Genomic DNA, 21,392 nt, shown 5'->3' on the forward strand with positions numbered 1-21,392 from the left:
GGTACGTTGGCAGCGAGGTGGTCGGGGGGGGGGGGGGGGGGGGACCTTAACAGGGTAATTTGTTAGTTTATTAAATTCATCATTCCTTATTTGAACATAATCTGTGCCACTGTTGGTCAGTTAGTTCTTTATGTATGTTGCATAAGAGTTTTCATAATTCTGATCATCCTTTGCATTCAGATCTTCCGAGATTATACCATCCAGATTGTAGAATTATCTTCCTAGACTTGCAGTTGAATCTATGGAACTACAGAAGATCAAATATGCAGCAAATGTTTTTATGTTGAACAGGTTGACATAAGCCTCATTTTATAATCTATATATGGCAGATCTATTTTGATGATGTTACTGATCTTAAAATATATATTTCCATTATTTGATATTTTTCTATTCCCTTTCCTCACTGGGCTACTTTCTCTTGGAGCCCTTGGGCCTGTAGCATTCTGCTTTTCCAACTATGGTTGTAGCTTGGCCATTAATAATAATAATAATAATAATAATAATAATAATAATAATAATAATAATAATAATAATTAGCAGCAGGATGAAGACCCAAAAATAACTAAAATAGTCAAGACAAAATGGCACAGATGAAGACTTAAACCTGAATGAAAACCGAAAGAAAATGCAATGGACGTTAAGAGTGGAGGCTCCTTTTATGTCTAGCCCCACGTGAATATTTAACCAATAACCAGATAATGATATGTACCTGATTATGAAGACGATATAACGATATGCATAGGTTCCAATTGTTTCACAAACATATTCTTATGATATCAACTAATTTATGAGACCCAACCTGTACTTAGTACTATCACTTGCCTAATTCCATACTTTTCATGATATATCAAAATTACTTGCTTCCTTGTGTACAGCCGGCATGGTGAAGGATATTACCTAATTACTGTACTAAGGAAGTTAAAATAGATATACTGTACAATATATTGATTTTTTCTTGTTTCACATTTGAAGCAAATACTGGTACTTCAGCTCATATCCTAATCTTATATATTAAATCTGACTTACCTAATATACATTTGCATTAAGATTTGCTTGAAATAATTGTAGAAAGGTATCACCACCATCCTTGTATTAAAATTATTGATACCTTGTTATTTACATAGTACTGTATCATGAAAGAAAAATAATTTACTAATCAGCCCATATTAACCGGTCAAAAGGATAACTTACCAATTAACCGGGGCAACCCTTACTGTACTTATAAAAGATATTTTTGGCACGAGAGAATATTGTAAAAGTTAACGTGAAGCAAAAAAAAAAAAAAATCAACAAAATCTAAACTGTACCACACTTTCCTAAGAATTTATAGGCATTAAATCTTAAGAAAAAAAAATTCAAATTTCAAACAAGGAATTCCATAGGCTATAACATAGTAGTTTGTAGGTTAGAACCTGTCTTTATAAGTTTAGTTTTTTATAACTTTATTTACATACAATAAACTAAATCTAATTTCAGAAATTATGGAACTTGAGAAAAAAAATCTCACTTTAATAATCATATTAATCAAAAACTGTAAATGAAAAATGATTCAAGATACTCCACTGAATAAGGATCAACATAAAACAAAACTTGGTGCTAGGACAAAAAAAAATAATTACTTGAAAAACTAATATTTTAACAAATATTGTGATTTTATAAAAATATAAAGCACTATTCTGTAAGATTCAAAAGCCCAACAATTACATACAGTATTAACCAAACAATATGCACACTGTTAAATTAGTTATCTGGTTCAAAACCAATATTTCAAATTATAGTGCAATAAATTGCCTTCAAGAAGTTATTCAACTCTTTCAACAATATATACTGAACTCATAACAGACCAAAATACATCAATTACTTAAATCATCTTAAAATTACCTTGGAGAAAATAACTTCATAAATAAGAGTAAAAAAAAAAATATACACAAACTTGTTAAGCATGTATCTTTACAAGCTAAATTACAGTAGACTGTTTATAATGAAATCAACAGCAATTAATTTGGGACAAATTAATCCATGTTTATCTAACTTTTCTCTATCCTGAAAACTTCTTTTACACAGTAAACATCGATGACTTTCAACACAACTCTGCATTTTCTCACACGGTTCTAGAGAATCTGGACTAACCTGACCGCTATGTTTACACTCCTGAATTACAACACAATCTTCAGGGCATTCCCTTGCACTTTGCTTCTTTTTTCCATCTCCTGGATCACTGTGACATGCAAAACACTTGCACATCTTTGGGTGCTGTAAATATCTTGGGTCTTCCAGTGTACCATGACCATCCTTGTCAAGGGAAGAATTTTCAGGAGAAAGATTATAACCACTGTGATTTTTATCAACAATTTCTGTATGCAATTTTTTCCCCTGTCCTACAACCGAAAAATTTGGCAATACTTTATCAAGTCCTCCTTTCTTATGAAATTTCATGTGAAAGGTTAGTTTTCTTTTGGTCACAAAATTTTTATCACACAAAAAACACTGATACAAATGTGATGCATTGTGAGCTCTACAATGCTTCATAAATGCTCTTTCAAAAGCAAATTCCCTACCACATACTTCACATTCAAATTGCTTTTCCTTAACTTTCGGTTTCTTTTTAACAGTTCTTCCATGAGTCTGCATGTGGCCACGAAGCTCAGATTTTGATGACAAGACTATATGACAAACCACACACTTAGAAGGTTTTCTCTTAGTGATTTTAAGTGTCTCCTTACCATCTTGAGCATCTGATATATGATTTTCCAAATGTTTCTGTAAACACTGTTTATATGAAAACCCTCTGAAACATACACAACACCCATAAGGTTTGTTGCCCTTGGATTTCATGGATTTCATGAAGTGTTCGTCATAACTTGCTTTATTTGCAAACTCTTTCTTGCAGTAAATGCAGACATTACAATTTTCAATGCCCTTATCTTGAAGCTTGGTAATTTTTGGCCTTAGCTTTCTCAAGTATAGATTTTCAGGACTTCCATCACTTGCTAAAACACCATTGACTACATCAACATTTTCTTCAACCACTGATGTACTACTTACTGTAGGAATCTGGTTCTCCTGCAATTCTGTTTCATCGACAGCTTCAACTGTGCCTTCAATATGTTTATTGTGATCTTTTAAATGCCTTTCAAAATCAAACTCAAATGAAAATTGCTGTGTGCATATACCGCACTTAAATGGTTTATCCACATAATCTGACAACTTGTGAATTTCCAAAGGAGAATTTGTATGATTTTTGACATGATTGTGCAAATCATGTTTGTAAGAATACCTTCTATTACAAATAAGACACAAATATGGTTTTTCACCCTTATGGACTCTGAGGTGACGATTGAGACCGCGGCGATTTCTATAGGATTTCTTACAACCGTTACACTCAAACTTAAACTCCTCTTCTTTAGCTTCTATATCTCCGTCATAGGTATCGCCACTTTCTTCACCTCGTAATTCTTCACCAATTAACTCCACTGTATTTTCTTCATTTCTTTCCAAATTTTCGCCATTGTATTTTTCCCATGATATTTCGGGTTCTATTTTTGGTTCTTCATCAATTTCCACTTCACTCATTAAATTTGGACAACTTGAATCTGATCTTTCAATAAAATTGTGATTGACGTCATTGCATTTTCTATCCTGGTTATCATGTTCCTGATGCTGATGGGCCATTAGATGTCTATTAAAATCAAGTGGAGTTATAAAGACACTTGTACATTCTATGCAATTGAAATGTCTGCAATTTGATATAGCCTTGCTGTGAGGAGATTTTTCTTTTCTAGTATTTTCTCCCAGAAATGAAGTAGTCAAGTCTTGGCAGCCTGAACCTTCCCTACACTCATCTTCATTTTTTGTTATCAATTCCTGTGTGCAAGTCTTAAGATTCTCTTCACCTTCTGTCTCATCTCCACTGAATTCTAAGATGACAAATTCATTACCCAGCTCCCTGATTTTACATATTTTACTTTCATCTGCACTGTATCTCTTTATGGCTACTTCTTTCCCTACACCAATAACACTGGTAAGTAATTCATCATTTACCTCATCCTCATTACCTTGTGGGGGAGCATCAACTTCATTCTGTGGTGAAAACATTTTCATTCAATTCCACTGACATGAACTAAAGAACAGTGGATAATGCAAATTATTCTAGCCTAACCATAGGTATTTTGGTTAAATATATTAGCAAAGCCACTTCCACGTTTAGCAATAGTCAAAATATAATTCTTAATAGAAGAAAATTTCCCTTTATCAATTTGATCCTTGTTAAAAAGATTTCTTCATTCTCTACCGCCATGCATAAAAACCATTCCCAAAGAATCACAGTACAATGTTCGAATCATAGCCTTCAAATACCTGTAGAGAAAGAAAATTAATTCTGCTGTTTAGAAACTATATAATAATGCCAAATAAATAAGTTAAAATTAATTGGACAGATTTTAAAAATTTGGTCCAACAACAAAAAATTTTGCATGTAAAATACAGTACAAATTATAACTACCGTATTTGACGGCCTATAAGACGCAACCTCATTTCAGCTGGTCACATTTAGGAAAACTGTTTTTAGTGTATTTAAGTATATATTGATGAAAACAAGTCTAGCTGTACATTACACAAGTAGAAACATACCATATATTTCCGCACATAAGACGGACCTTCAGATAAGACGAAATCAAAGATCAAGTAAATTTTTAAAGAATTTGGGTCATATTTGCTGTATAAGATGACTGGTGAATCACAAAACCATCAGTGCATAGGCTAGCTTTCGTTGTATACTTAAAAATAGTCAAATACACAACATAAAACCAAAATCACTACAGTACTTTATTTACGTTCCATCATCAATTGACTTAACGCACACAAGAGGGTTTTTCTCCTATGCGACGTCAAAATTTTTAGGGATGTGGCAAGAAAAATATTTGTAATAACATCTTTTTACTAAAAGCTCTTGGTGTTATCACCAGAATGTGTAAATGAGTTTGTTTGTTCGTTATGATTGATGATGAAATATAAACAAAACGTTTTGTTTTAGGCACCGTTTATTAGGAAACACTTGATATGAAATCACTCTTATTTCTAAATTACTAACGATTTTAAAGTAAGTAAAATAAAATTAACAATAACATTATTATTACATAACCAATACTTGGTAAAAGTCCTGTTGTTGCAAAAGCTAACTTACACTGTACAAAGATGTGTACATGCATTCGTTTGTTCGTTATGATAAAGTTCAGTCATACCTCTCTTCACGAAAGACTCTGCTTACGAGATTTTCAAGCTGGGAAACAAGATGCAAATATTTTTTATGTCTCACTACGAAAAATGTTTCATTTTAAGACGAGAGATTTGCCAGCCAGGCTGAGAATAAAATAGTCACCTATCAAAAAGAGTTGAAGAAAATGGGTTAAGACAACAGAACATATAGCTGTAGTCTATAATAAGGGTAACTATAATAGTACAGTACATATGGAACTGTATATTTAGTATATGTACTGTATGTATTGTATTACTTTCCATTTACTATTACATTATGTTGTAATTTACAAGTATTAACAGTTAGTTTACGTATATTGAATGGTTCAAATGTATTTGGCTGTACAGTATTTCATTGTGGTTATACTGTAGCTTTATTATGATATTTAATGTGGTGTTTTGTAGGGTTTGGAACAAATTAGGCAATTTGTATGTGAAATTTGACGCACAACACGAAAAAATCACTTTACAAAAGCTACTCCAGAACTAATTAATTTCGTGTTGTGAGGCATTACCTTACCACTAAGAACAGTATGATGTGACAGAGAAGATGAAGCTCGACTGGAGAAAGAGCGAGGATAATTCGAATCATGTTAGATTTTTAATGGAATATAAATATGCTAATCTAAATTTCATTACTACTGTTATTGACGATACCATTAAAATTATCAAAGGTTAAGGAAAGAAAAAGTTAAAAGATTGCTGAGAACGCAACCATAACTATGTTGTCAACTGATGTTTATAAATGCCAAGTCACATCATTTCAGATTCAATTGCTTTTATTTTAATGAATTCATTCTTAAAACACCAATAATAATACTGTACAATAATACCAACAATAAAAATAGAATAAGGATACATGGAGTTTAGGGCAGGTATAAGTACCAGCGTAAGCTGGGTTAGAAAAAGGCCTACGGTAAGTCTCCAACTTCACCCAAGATGTATAAGAGGCAGGGCGATATTTTAAACCAAAATTTTGGGAAAACAAGTACAGTACATCCTATTGGCCATCAAATATGGTACAGTACTTATATTGTCCACAGGAAAAACAGAATTGTATCCTTGCCGAAACCAGGGGTAACTATCACTATGGAAGATCTCAATTAATATCTCATAAGCCCAACTAGCTATGATACCTTTAATTTCTGCGAGTCCCTGATGTAAAGTATCAAATGAACATCTTGATTTTTCAATCATGTCAGAAATAACTCTTTTCAAACATTTCATCCTCATTGCTCCCATCCCTTCAAAGTTAATAAGTTTAGAGAACCTTGTCTTATAAAGCGCCCTTTATGCCTTCATTCGCATCTGGTCTAAGTGTTTCTCTTTCCACCTGATCTTAACTTTTCTATAGTTCCCTTTCAAAATACAGAGCTATTTCCATGTTTAAAACACCTCTAATATACTGTTGCTCCTTCTCCTATACTGTACGTGTTTCAATAAAATCTGAGCTTTTATTATATTTTCAAGCCTATAAAAGCCATCTGTCATGACTACTATCTCATTTATAATAGAATACTGATGCCGCTGAAAGATTGTATTGAGTTAGGTAAATTTACGGATGGTCAGGCTAAAGCTGCCATTGATAATTTTATTTCTTTTGGCACCCAGGAGACTTACGATAAGGCTTGGAAGATACTTTGTGATAGGTTTGGAAATAAATTTATTGTTGCAGATGCCTTTAGAAGCAAACTTGAAAGTTGGCCTAAGATTACAATTAATGATGGCCCAAGTTTGAGGAAATTTTATGATTTCTTAGAATACTGTAAAACAGCCATGGGAATCATGAGGTACTTATCAGTTCTTAACGATCCCCCCAAAAATAGACACGTTATAAAAATTACCATCTCAAATTGCGGAGAAATGGAACTGTACAGTAATTAAAAGAATCATACTCAATTAAGAGGAATATCCATCTTTTGAAATGTTTACAAGGTTCACAAGAGACGAAGCGACTATAATAAGGCATGTCATCCAACATCATCTTACAGTGCACTTAATAAGAAGGATACAGTATTTACACCTAAGAAAATTTTGATTTCTTAGAACACTGTAAAACAGCCATGGGAATCATAAAGTACTTATCTGTTCTTAACGATTCCAAAGAAAATAGGCTTATGTTACAGAAATTACCATCTCAAATTACAGAGAAATGGAACAGTAACTAACAAAAAGAATCACAGTCAATGAAGAGGAATATCTATATTTGAAGTTTACAAGGTTCAACGTCGTCGTCGCCCACTCGTGTCCGAGTATTGGGTTCTGTCGTTAGCCATCAGCCTCCTATCTGTGGGGTGGGTGCTTATGCCTGATGTGGCTGTTAAGTCCTAGTCTGTGGTGGAAGTCGCGGACAGTGTTCACAAGGGAGGGTAGGTGGTGGGCGGGGCTGTTCTAATCGCTCTCTCCCTCTTCTCCTCCTAGCCTCCTCATTTTGTCTCCTCCTCTCCTCGAAGTCCACGGTGACATGGTGTACTGTACTCCTCCAGGTTTTCCTGTCCCTGCCTGTTTCTTCCCATGAGGAAGGATCGATGTCAGTTAGAGCCAGGGTGCGCTTTAGTTGATCTTTATAGCGCATTTTCGGGCCTCCTCGTGATCTGGTGCCCTGGGTCAGTTCTCCGTAGAATATTTTCTTTGGGAGCCTAGATGGATCCATCCTATGCACGTGTCCTATCCAGCGGAGGCGGTGGTGGATGATGGTGGCCTCCACGCTGGTCAGCGAGGCACGTTCTAAGACTTCAATGTTGGTGGTGTGGCTCTCCCAGGGGATTTTCAAGATCTGCCTCAGTTTCATTTGTTGGAAGCGTTCTAGGATTTTAATATCGTTTCTATATAGCGTCCATGTTTCACATGCATACAGGAGCGTGGAGAGGACTACTGCCCTGAACACCATTATTTTGGTGGTCATTGTCAGTGCGTGGTTGTTAAATACGCGGCAGTTGAGTCGGCCAAAGACGGAGTGGGCTGCCTTGATCCTGTTCTCCACGTCCTTTTTGCTTGTGGGATCTGATGTTAGGATGCTCCCTAGGTAGGAGAACTGGTCCACCTGTTCTAACGGTTGGTCATTCACTGTGGTATTGAAGTTGGGGAGCATCATTCCTGGTGGATGTTGGACGAGGGTCTTGGTTTTGTCTGAGTTGACTTGCATCCCAAAACGTTCGTAGGCAGAGTTGTATGCATCAGCTAACGACTGCAGGTCCTCTGCTGTCTGACCTGGGGTGGCATTGTCGTCAGCATACTGCAGTTCTCGCACTGCACAAAAGGTGGTCTTGGTTCTGGCGCGGAGTCTAGCGAGGTTGAAAGCGCCTCCATCCATGCGGAAACGTAGGTCGACTGAGGGTGTGTCTGGGGGAATCTCGTTGAGCATTGCTGCGGTGTATAGCGAGAAACACGTCGGGGCCAGAACACAGCCCTGCTTCAGGCCGCCATTGATGGGGAATGGGTCTGAAAGAGAGTTCTGGTGGCAGACTCTCCCAACCATTCCGTCATGGAGGGCACGCACCAGCTTGACAAAATCGGGTGTGCAGCCATATCTTTTGAGGACAGCCCACATGGCAGGTCAAGGTACTTTGTCGAAGGCCTTTTTCAAATCCCAGAAGATGAACATTATGGGCTGTTGTTGTTCGAGGCTCTTCTCTTGTAGTTGTCGCGCACAGAAGATCATGTCTATGGTCCCGCGGGAAGGTCGAAAGCCGCACTGGGACTCTGGCAGGACGTCTTCTGCGAGAATAAGGAGGCGGTCAAGGAGAATCCGAGCGAAAATCTTACTCGCGATGCTTAGTAGTGATATTCCCCGGTAGTTGTTACAGTTCTCCCTGTCTCCCTTCTTGAAGATGGTAACGATGTTTGCATCGCGGAAGTCACTGGGGGGGGTCTTGGTCTCCCATATTTTCAGTATAAGGAGCATCAAATGGTTCCTCAAGCCGGGGCCACCGTGAGTGAGGAGCTCCAACGGGATGTTGTCTGGCCCTGGGGCTTTGCCGGGCTTCATGCGCTGCAGGGCCTTGTTGAAGTCATGGATGGAGGGTGGTAGTGCCATCCAGTGACGGACGGGATGCTGCGGGGTCATTCGCAGGAGATCGTCTGGGGTGTCTGCTTGGTCATTGAGGAGGTTCTCAAAGTGAGACCTCCACCTGGCCAGGATGCCCTCGCTGTCGGTGATGGTCGTGGCCCCATCCGCGTCCTTCAGGCTGCCCACTGATGACCGTGTGGGACCAAATATTTCTTTTGTTGCTGCATAGAAGCTGCGCAGGTCACGTTGGTCAGCGAAACTGTATTTCTGCAGCTTTTCTTTGCCACCAGGTGTTCTGGGCTTCATGGATACCTCTTTGGCAACCAGCTTCAGCCACCTTGTGAGCACATTTGTTAGCTGCTGTTGGTTGGTTTTCCAAAGTCAGGCGTGCTTGTCGTTTGGTTTCAATGAGAAGAGAGATGGTAGCATCATTCTCATCAAACCAATCCTGCCGTTTCTTGGTGGTGTAGCCTAGTGTTTCCTCCGCGGCACGGGCCATGGCGTTTCTGAGGGTGGTCCAGTGGTGCTCGACAGTGGCCTGACCCACAGGGTCTGCGAGGTATTGTTCGCAGGCCTCCTTGTAGTTCTGTGCCACCTGTGGGTTGCGGAGCTTCCTACAATCAAAGCGTTGGTGTGGTACGCTGTCAGGTGCCCTTCTGGGTGGTCGTAGGGTCGTCACGGAGAGTCGGGAGATGAGGAGTCTGTGGTCCGTCCAGCAGTCGTCCGCTCTGGGCATGGATCGGGTGATGCGGACGTCTCCTCGGTCTCTGGCTCTGGTCAGGACGTAGTCCAGGGTGTGCCAGTGTTTAGACCATGGGTGTCTCCATGTGGTCTTTTGTCACTTTGGTAACTGGAAGATGGTGTTGGTTACCACAAGTTGGTGTTCTGCACACAGACCCAGTAGGAGTTGGCCATTGGCGTTGCAATTTCCAATGCCATGGCGGCCGATGATTCCCTCCCACAGGCGATGGTCTTTGCCTACTCGGGCATTAAAGTCGCCAAGCACAACAAGCTTGTCATTGGCGGGCACTGCCTGGATGGTGCGGTCGAGCTGGGTGTAGAAGGCAGCTTTGTTATCATCGGTTGAGGTCATAGTCGGGGCGTAGACAGAGATCAGGGTGAGATGTCTGTCCTGCGTGTTGGGGATGCGGACAGTCATCAGGCGCTCACTGATGGCCTTGGGAGCGAGGTTGTGCTGCTGCACTAGCTGGGAACGGATGGCGAAGCCGACACCGTGGATGCGAGGCTCCTCTAGGGCCTTGCCTTTCCAGAAGATGGTGTAGCCTGTTCCAGCTTCCCTGATGTTGCCCTCTTCAGGTAGTCTGGTCTCGCTAAGAGCCGCCACATCAACATTGAAGCGGGCTAGCTCTTTGCAGACGAGGGCTGTACGTCGTTCCGGGCAATTGGTGTTCATCACGTCTTGGAGGGTGCGGATGTTCCACGCACCTAAGGTTAATATTTTTTTCTTGTTATTTCGACCACATTAGTGGGATGTCCGCCAGCCGCGGTGAGCTGACCAGACGGGTTTGCCGTGTCCGATGTTTACCCCACCTTTTCTAGGGGCCTCCCCATGTGGGGTGGGCTGCATTGTCCTCAATAGGCCAGCCCAGTCACAGGTCCAGCTGCCGAACTCTGGTGTCACGGCACTGTCACCAGAGAGCGACTGAATCCTAGACTCGCCGCCTGAGTGCAGTCGTGGGCTAAGGGCTTCCAGCTATCCAGGCCTGCCCCCTTCACCCACGGTGCTGTCGCCTCAGGACTTGCTGGTGGTGATGATGATGATGATGGTGAGAAAGAGATGAAGAAGGGTGGAGGAAACGACAGAATGCCAGTAGCTAGGTATATTGTTTTGGGTGGTCGTGGCTTTGCAACGGCCACGCACACACACTTGGCCCACATCATTTTCACCGCGGCTCAAGGCATATGAGACAGGCGGCTTCTCCGATGTTGGTTGCATCGGGCTGCCGGGTTCTTGTTATGTCAAGGCCCGCCTTGTTGCCTGCCCAACAGGCATTGCCCTCTTCCGCCGGCGCTGGGAAGCTCCGCCGTTGGGGTCTTGTTTGGTTTGATTTTGGAGTTTTCCTTCTCCTAGCCTTTGCCTATCTTAAAATAAAGGAGAAGGCCTATAGGGGTCCAGTCTTGGTCTGGTCTCTCAGAACTGGCCTTAGCGGTATGGTTGAGCCTGCCAGGGTGGATAAACTACCCCACCGCCATTGCCCAGCCCATCATTGGGACACTCAAGCCCCTCTACTGCAGCAAAGTGCTGGACCATCAGAGGGGACAAGGTTCATAAGACAAAGCTAATAAGACATGTCATCCAACATCATCTTACACAGCACTTAATAAGAAAGATACAATAGTTACACCTAAAGTAAAGCAGCCACAAGGGTAGGTTATGAAGCGCACCTCATTTGTTACTAAATTCAATGAAGTTAATAATGTTACAAATGCTGAATCTGATGAAAATAAATCTAAGAATGAAAAACAAGCCGAGAGTAAAATGAACGCAAGTTTCACATGCTATTACTATAGACAAAACCATGAAATGGAATGGTGTCCTGAGTTCTTAAAACTTAATCTTGCTCAAAGAAATCAATACTTGACAGACAAAAAAATTGTGCAAGTGTTTTTTCAAGGTTGGTCATTATTCAAAATATTGTTTAAGACCAAGGAAATGTATTAAATGAGTGATGGCACCCGACATTTCTCCATGGTGAAAACTTGATAAAAAGAAAGTTCTTGTGATACCCTACATAAACAGGCTGTAACTAATTGATTTAATATTAACAGATATTTTTCAGCTGATGTTCATGCAATGATTGTACCAGTTTAGTTAAGTCATAGGGATACAAATAAAAAGGTTATGGTGTATACGGTATTGGATAATCAGTCAGGCGCTTGTTTTATCAAGGGAAGTGTATTAAGACATATCAATCTCACTGGCCAAATTTCTATTATCAAAATAGCAACTATGCTGGGTGAAGAGGCTATAAAAATACTAAAATATGTGGTCTACCAGTTAAGGGCATAGGTGAAAACAATACCGTAACTTTACCATGTGCCTCCTCTAGAAAAACTATATCTGCAAGAAGAGCACAAATCCCCCAAATATTTTCAGCTTTAAGATGGCCTCATCTTCAGAAAATTGCTGTAAGAATGATGGAGTACAAGCCTGACATTGAGATAGGCCTATTGATAGGTGTAAACTGTATAAGGGCTGTCAAACCCTTAAAAATAATTCCTGGTTCCGAAAACAAGCCCTATGGTCAGAGAACAGGACTTGGGTGGGGAATTATTGGTAATGTATATAACACAGAAAATAATTTAGAGAGATATATTGTTGTAGTTGAAGAAATTGAAATAAATTCCAAAAGATCAAATAATATTTTTACAGTATTCACCATGTCAGAGAGATGTTTGAATCTGGTAGTGATGATGAGGTAGCTTGGTCAGTAGAAGAAAGAAGGTTTATTAAAATTGTTAGCAATGGTATTAAGATCAATGATGATGAACAGTTTAAAATTCCATTGCCACTCAAAGATGGTGATATTCATTTCACAGATAATAAATTAGTAGTCCAGAAAAGACTAATCAACCTGAAGCAAAGCCTTCACAAAAATGTCAGAATAATAAATTATTACATAAAGTTTCAAGAAGAATACTATAGATAAGGGTTATGCTGGAAGGGTTCCTTTGAATGAAACATCCCTTTCTTATGGAAAGGTTTGGTTTATTCCACATCATGGAGTTTATCATCCTAGAAAGCCTGAAAAAATCATAGTAGTATTTGATTCTTTTCTGTATAAAAATGTAAATTTGAATGATTGTTTGCTTCAGGGACCAGACTTGTCAAATAATCTAGCTGGTATTTTGTGTAGATTTAGAAATCATTATGTTCCATTTACTTGTGATGTAGAAGCAAGTTTTAGTAAATGAAGAACACAAATCTTTTACGATTTTTGTGGTTTGATAATAATGATTTAGGTGACATTGTTCAATTTAGGATGACTGTTCATCTATTTAGTGCTAAAAGCTCTCTTTCTGGTGTAAACTATGCTTTGAAAATTGCTGCTGATAAATTTAAGGATAACAATACTGAAAATGCAGCAAAGTTCATTAAAGACGACTTTTTATATTGATAATGGCCTAAAGTCTGTAGCTACAGTGGAGGAAGCAATATTAGCCAAAGACAGTCAAATGATATGTAAAACGGGTGGTTTCCATTTGCACAAATTTCTTGCCAACAATATTGAAGTTTTAAAGGCTATGTGTCCTGATGAAATTGCTCAATCAGTTAAGAATCTTGATTTGACAAAGGATAAGTTAACAGTAGAACAAACTTTAGGAATAGTGTACCAAAACAGATACTCCGTGTTGGAACAAAGATATTTTTAATTTCAGTCAAAACCATTCAAAGGCCTAGTACTAGAAGAAATGTTTTATACATAGTTAGCTCAATTTTTGACCCCCTTGACATATCACCATTTATTCTTACAGGTAAGAAAGTTTTACAACCCTTATGTAAGCAAGACTTTGGCTGGAATGATCCTATTCCTGAAACTGTTATTACTGATTGGGAAAACTGGTTATCTCAATTACTCAAATTGAAGATATTAAAGTTGAGAGATGTTATAAACCAGTCAATATGACTGTCATAGACTTTGAATTGCATTGTTTTTCTGATGCTAGAGACAAGGGTTATGATCAATGTTCATACTTAAGAATGACAGATGCTAATGGACAAGTACATACTAGATTAGTTATGGCTAAATCAAGTACCTCCCTTGAAATCTTTCACTATAATTAGGATAGAGCTCACTGCTGCTTAATATCTGTAAATGTGAGTCGTTTCTTAAAGACTAAGGTCAATATCAGTTAAGAGGTATTTTGGGTAGATAGTACAATTATACTTGCATACATAGCTAATCAATCTAAACAATTTAAAGTTTATGTTGCTAACATAGTTAAGCAAATTAGAAATCACACCTTACCTGAACAGTGGAAATATGTTTCCTCAAGGGATAATCCTGCAGATTTATGTTCAAGAGGCATGTTTGTTCATAATCTGACTATCAACTATATGTGGTAGTATGGACCTGAAATCTTAGATGATAATATGATTGCTGAAACTTTAAGTTCATTAGAAGTTGCAGAAAAGGATCCAGAATTAAAGAAAGTGTCACTGGCAACTAACACTGATAACAATTATGCTACCATACTTACTAGACTTAATTACAACTCAGATTGGACACATGCCAGAAGGTCATTAGCTCTATGTAATAGGTTTATTGATAAATTGAAACAAATCATTATGTACCGAGTATGTTCCCGTGTCTGTAGAACTAATCAAGGCAGAAATTACAATTACTGTATCAAATTAGTCAAAAGAGAAGCTTTTCAATATATCAGTTAAGTTATTAAGTGTAGGCAATAACAAAATTGATAAATGTTTTAGGAAATCTAGTAATTTGTACAAGCTTGATCTATTCATTGATAGTGACGGCTAAATAAGGGTTGGTGGCAGATTACACAGAAGTAATTTTGATGTCCATGTAAAATATCTTGTGATTTTGCCCAAGAATAGTCATACAGTATTACAGATTTGATAATCTGCTACTATCATAATAAAGTACACCATCAAGGTAGAAATTTAACTTTGAATGAAATAAGATCTTGTGAATACTGGATAATAAGTGGATCCTTAAAAGCAAAAAATTCATCAAAATGTGTTACTTGCAGAAAAACTAGACATGATACTGATACAGATGATGGCTGATTTGACAAATGATAGGTTAGAAATGTCTTCTTCATTCACTTACAGTGCAGTTGACTACTTTTGTCCATATATAATTAAGGAAAGTAGAAAGGAGCTCAAAAGGTATGGAGTATTATTTATCTGTATGTCAACTAGGGCAATACACATTCAAAAACTGACAATTCTCTTAGTACAGATTCTTTCTTAAATGCCTATAGGAGATTTGTTTGCAGAAGAGGCCATTGTACACAACTGCATTCACATCAGGGTAGTAACTTTATTGGTGCAAGTAAAGAGTTTGTAAAGTGCCTCCAAGAAATGTATGTTGAAAATATTCAAAATTAATTATTGAAGGACCAATGTGATATTTTAACATTTAAAATGAACCCACCTCATGCAAGCCATATGGGTAGTGTTTGGGAGAGACAAATAAGAACTGTTAGAAATATTTTGAATGTATTGTTGTCTAACAATAGTAAAATTTTAGATGATGAATATTTGAAAACATTTATGACAAGCAGAAAATATTGTAAATGGGCGACCATTGTCCACAGATAACTTGAATGACCCTTTAAATGTAGAACCTATGACACCTAATCCTTTTCTTTCATTCAAGTGTACGGTAATATTGCATTCTCCAGGTAATTTGTTTAAAGAGGGCATGTTTTCAAAGAAAAAACGGCAGCGTGTACAATATCTTCTTAATCAATTATAGAAAAGTTGGGAAAAAGGATATGTACAATCTCTACACATACACCAAAAATGGTTAAAATCTCAAAATGTAGAAACTGATGATATTCTTTTAATTCATAACTACAATCAACCTCGCAATAAGTGGCTGTTAGGTTGAGTAGTTGGAAACAAGACCAGATGAAACTGGCCATGTTGGAAAAATTAAAGTATTATTATCAGATGCTTTTCTTGATGAGAAGGGTAAATGCCACAAGACAGACACCATTCTAGAAAGGCCCAATCACTCAAGTTATAATGTTATTAGAAAGTATAACAGGGAAGTCCCCATCAGGGAGCACATAATAGGTCATTAAGTATGTATTATATATTTATATTTTTATATGGAATACTGTATATCAACCTGTATACTTTAATTTTATATTTAGTAAGGAATCTCGTATTCATTCCCAAATAGTATAGTCATTGATTAAATTGTTATCACAATTTAGGGGAGCCATTGTTACTGCCAGACATACACAGTTGGATATTACATACATTTTCTGAGAAACAGTACTTAAAATACAGTCTACCTAGTTGTATGAGGCACTATCAAAACAACTGCCTTCTCAGTCAACCACAAAGGAATAGCTGCCAATAATGCTTCTATTACTCTGTTTTTAAGTGAATACAAGTCCCCAAAATTGTCATAAGCTACATTAAGTGACGTGAAATACGCACTTTGTATACTCATTTGTTATATCAAATGGAATAATACTATTTCTATATCATAGCATAGCTCTACAGGCATTAGCCTTAAAGGTTTTTCTTTTATTTTCAGTTACCTCAATCACTGGCTGATGGTTTAGTTCAAAATATATACTATGAAAGACCATGGAATGTTACTCTCCTAAATTTTGAGAATTCAACACAGAACAGGGCAGCAAATAACAAAAAATTTCTAATGAGCCACCGTCACTGTGCGTATATACTCAATATAATTTGTAATACCTGTCAGCTCTTTAAACAACATATTTTATGGTCTTCTTCATTTTATACAAAGTATAGTGATTTATTGGTGTTAAACAGTTGTACAGTACAGGTATTCTAGTGTTGAAAACTTATACTAAGTATTGCTATCAAAATATAACTGTAAATTTAAATTACTATTACAGTACATTATTAATGATGTTTTGCAATTATGCATTCAACAGTGAAATGTAAATAAACATTTCACTGTCGATCACTAGCAGTACAGTAGTTATCAGTCATGTTTTCTGTTCCTACCCACTGGGTGTCAAAAACAGAACTGTGAAGGAAAAATGATTAGCATAGAACCTTGTTTCTCTTTACACATTACCAATCATTGTCCACACTTTAATTTTATCTCTACTTAATCTACTCTTCGTTAAAAAGCTGATAATTTATGGTAAATGTTTGTGACAAGGAAAAAGTACCTACATAATTCAAGATCTTCCTCTGTAAGCATTTAATATTTACTGGACTCCTATTTATCTTTAACTCATGTTGTACATTATCTTGTTCTTAAATGTAACTTTCAAATTCCCACTCCCTAAAACTCTTGAAACTTCTAAACCAGGACTTATTCAACCTTCAGAATATTGAAGAAACCTAGCTTTATTACTGAAAAAGTAAATTCTCCATTATGGAAAACAATACCAAAATGCTGTAACAATGTTTTTGCTCCTATTAACATAAAGAGCTGTACAATACAAACAATGGAGTCTAAAGATGTAAAAACAGTACCACATTCATGAAGTTATACCCAAGAAATAATCATTGTAACTAATGGGTATATCACACATATCTAGAGCACAAAATTCAGTAAATTAAGAACCTCTCAACAAGAATTCAATTTGAAGTCTTTACTGTACTCGAAGATCATTTATAGTGTGGCCAAGTTTACTACATTATTATTATTATTAGCCAAGCTACAACCATGGTGGAAAAATCAGATGCTACAAACCCAAGGGCCCTAAAGTATCCCAGTGCAGAAAGGAAATAAAAAAACGAATAAACTATATAGTGCACATTATGAGAAGACAAGAAACTACTTTAAAAAAATTATAATATATATCAAGATCAGTAACGTTAAAATAGATCAGTCATATATATAAACTACGAAATAAGATTTATATAATCCTATTTAACAGATAAGTACTTGCAAGAAGTTTGAAAATATGAAGTTCAACTCATTCAAACACTAGATTAGGAAGATCATTTCACAATCTGATAACAGTTGGAATATAACTTCTAGAATACTGTACAGTATTGAGCCTTATGATGGAGGAGAAGCCAAGCCTGTTAGGATTGACTGCATAACTAGTACTATGAACAGGATGGTAAAGTCTGGGAAGATCAAAATGCAAAGAATGGTCAGAATTATGGAAAATCTTATGTCAATAGCACAAAGAATATAACAACTGTGACAGAGATAATATCCACAGTGACAAAGATTAATATCCAGATCAGGAATAATAAATCTTATAAACGACAAGTTTTTCGCCAAATTTCTCATAAGTATCAGTATATTATGTTAACATTTTAGTAGTATGCTATCAAATATCTTGTCTACAAGATTAATTCCTTCGACACATTTCTTCAAGGCAATTCTGTTACAGCACTTCCTTATAATAGAACCAACTCCTAATAGTGTATGCAGATCAATCATTAATGGGAAAAACATTCTGAATACATAATTATCATAACTAAAGCACTATCTTTAGTTTCAGTACAGTATCAAATAAAATCACTGTAGATATAAAGTAAGTTCATGTTAAATCATAGGTCTATAAACTAAAGTTATGACAAAAAAAATTAATAGAATCTACCTTTATGAAATTCCGACATTGGTAAGTTAGATGTCCTGGATAGCCACACTTCTTGCACGATGCCCTTACATCACCACCCCCTGTTGGACCTATGCGGGCAAGAGGGCGATCTTCCATATCTAATCTTCATGCTGCAAAACAGTACTTTAGTCAAATACCTATCCTTAAAATTCCCAACATACTTTAATATCGGTTTCTACAAAAAAAAAAAAAGTCTACACAGTACAATAGTGTAGTCCTTGGGCATAACTGATCCCTAATCCTTTAAAGCTAAGCTTTTATACAACAAATGTCATGATATGACAAATTCAGAGATAATTTGTATTTTTCCTAACCATACAAACCTTAGCTATTTACATAGGGTTTACTTTTCGGCGTAGCTGAAATGACGAGCCATTAAGTTTTTAACGAGGGTAGGGGTAGCTTGCTACCCCTCCCCCCCCCCACACATCTGTGAGTTGTCTCACTTCACTTAAAGGTAGGACTTGACTTGGGGGACAGGGCTGGCGGGCAAATATGTGTAAATAGCTAAGGTTTGTATGGTTAGGAAAAATACAAATTATCTCCGAATTTGTCATTTGTTCCGTAACCGAAATACAAACCACGCTATTTACATAGGGTGACTTACCCCTTAGGAAGGATGGAAAGTCCCCAGCCTTACTGGCTTTGGCTTTACCCGGGGACCCGAAAACCGAGTGAGCAGCACTCGAGAAAGGGGGTCCCTGCACCTCGCACTCTCCGAAGCTTGCTACGGATGCGTGGCCTACAAAAGTTGTGTGTGGAGGAAGTTGTGACTCGTCCTAGGAAGTTGACCTGGAGTTCTTTAGATAGAAATCTAGGCTAGGACATTCCCAATACCACCTCGTCAGAGTACGGGGGACGCAAACAGTATCATAGTTAATACTAGGAGCACAAGGGAGCATGGTTTACCTGCAGAGGTTGAGGTCAGCTATGCAGAGACCAGGATGCTGCTTTCCCCAAGGGAGGGGAGAATGAAGAAAGAAGTAAGGGCCAGACATACTCTTTCAATCACGCAGACTAAAACCAGGTAACAATGCCCCCAACCTTCTGCTACCTGTCCATTAAGGAGCCTGAGGTTAGACCAGCTGTTGTGCAGCCACCACAGGGCCAATAGAGAATGTATCAAAGCTCCTGTGGGTCACGTCCTGCAGGTAGTGGGCTGTGAACGTCGTCTGCGCTTCCACACCCCAGCTTGCAAAACCTGCGTCACAGAGAAATTTCTCTTGAATGCCAGGGACGTAGCGATGCCCCTGACATCGTGCGCTCTAGGGCAGCGTGACGGAGGAGGGTCAGGATCCAAGGTATGTTGGATAACCTTCCGGATCCAGGCCGAGATGGTGTTCCTGGTGACCCTCCTCTTTGTTCTTCCTGTGCTTACGAATAACGCTTGCACCTGTTCTCTTCAAGTAATGCCTCAGACTCCTTACTGGGCAAAGTAACAGATGGTCTGGGTCACTTGTTACAGAACGAAGACTCGTCACCCTGAAGGAGTCGAACCTAGGGTCCGACACCCCGGGATTCTGAGTCTTGGCAACAAACTCAGGGACGAACTTGAATGTTACCTTCCCCCATCCCCTTGAATGGGCGACGTCGTAAGAAAGACCATGAAGTTCACTGACCCGCATGGCTGAGGCCAAAGAGAGCAGGAAAGCCGTCTTCCAAGACAGGTGGCGATCAGACGCCTGGCGTAATGGGTCAAACGGGGCTCTCTTCAGAGCCCTGAGGACCTGAACCACGTTCCAAGGAGGAGATCTTACTTCTGACTGAGGGCAGGTAAGCTCATAGCTGCGTATGAGTAGAGAGAGTTCTAACGAAGAGGAAATGTCCACTCCTTTCAGCCTAAACGCCAGGCTTAAGGCTGAGCGATAGCCTTTCACCGCTGGAACTGAAAGGCGCATTTCCTCCCGTAAATACACAAGAAACTCCGCTATTGCTGGAATAGTGGCATCGAGTGGAGAGATACCCCTCCCACGACACCAACCACAGAAGACTTTCCACTTCGCCTGGTAGACTCCGATAGAGGATTTGCGTAGGTGGCGAGACGACCTGCTGCGAAAATCCTCTCTCCGTGAGGAGATGCTGGATAGTCTCCAGGCGTGAAGCCGAAGCGACGCTACGGCCCTGTGAAAGATGTTGCAGTGTGGTTGTCTGAGTAGCTCGTGTCATGGGGGGAGTTCCCTCGGAAGTTCCGTCAGGAGCTGCAGAAGGTCCGGGAACCATTCCGCGTGATGCCACAGCGGAGCTACAAGAGTCATGGAGAGATTGACCGATAGTCTGGTCTTGTTGAGCACCCTTCTCATCAGACAGAAAGGTGGGAAGGCGTAAACGCCGATGTTGTCCCACCTCTGCTGAAAGGCATCTTGCCAGAGAGCCTTGGGGTCCGGGACTGGAGAGCAGTACAGGGGCAGCTTGGAGTTCAAGGCTGTCGCGAACAGATCTAATGTCGGGGAACCCCACAAAGTCAGGACTTTGTTGGCTATCTGAGGATCCAAAGACCACTCGGTACTCACTATCTGCGTCGTTCTGCTCAGACTGTCGGCGAGCACATTCCTCTTGCCTGGAATGAAGCGAGCCGAAAGTGTGACTGAGTGGGCTTCAGACCACCTCAGAATCTCTACTGCAAGATGGGATAGCTGTCGAGAAAAGGTACCTCCCTGCTTGTTGATGTAAGCCACTACCGTAGTGTTGTCGCTCATCACCTCTACGGAGTGACCCGCCAGGGTCCGTTGGAACTGCCGAAGAGCCAGGAAAACTGCCTTCATTTCTAGCAGGTTGATGTGGAGGCACTTTTCTGATTCTGACCAGAGGCCTGAGATCCTTTGGTTCAGAATGT

At 38.9% G+C, this 21,392-nt stretch overlaps 1 protein-coding gene across 1 annotated transcript; it reads right to left on the reverse strand.

Annotated features, from left to right (window-relative positions):
* Window positions 1-1,464: 1,464 nt before the first annotated feature.
* Window positions 1,465-18,670, reverse strand: LOC137638473 (oocyte zinc finger protein XlCOF6-like). The gene is made up of 2 exons (XM_068370554.1): window positions 18,539-18,670; window positions 1,465-4,356 (listed from the first exon to the last, which is right to left on the reverse strand). The coding sequence occupies exon 2, from the start codon at window positions 4,099-4,101 to the stop codon at window positions 1,963-1,965; it is 2,139 nt and encodes a 712-aa protein (XP_068226655.1). The 5' UTR covers window positions 4,102-4,356; window positions 18,539-18,670; the 3' UTR covers window positions 1,465-1,962.
* Between the last annotated feature and the right edge of the window lie 2,722 nt (window positions 18,671-21,392).

This window comes from Palaemon carinicauda, chromosome 3 (assembly GCF_036898095.1).
Source record: "Palaemon carinicauda isolate YSFRI2023 chromosome 3, ASM3689809v2, whole genome shotgun sequence".
NCBI lineage: Eukaryota > Metazoa > Arthropoda > Malacostraca > Decapoda > Palaemonidae > Palaemon > Palaemon carinicauda.

Bases quoted from the DNA above. Each gene is read 5' to 3' on its own strand.
- LOC137638473 (XM_068370554.1), bottom strand. From the start codon at position 4,101: ATGAAAATGTTTTCACCACAGAATGAAGTTGATGCTCCCCCACAAGGT.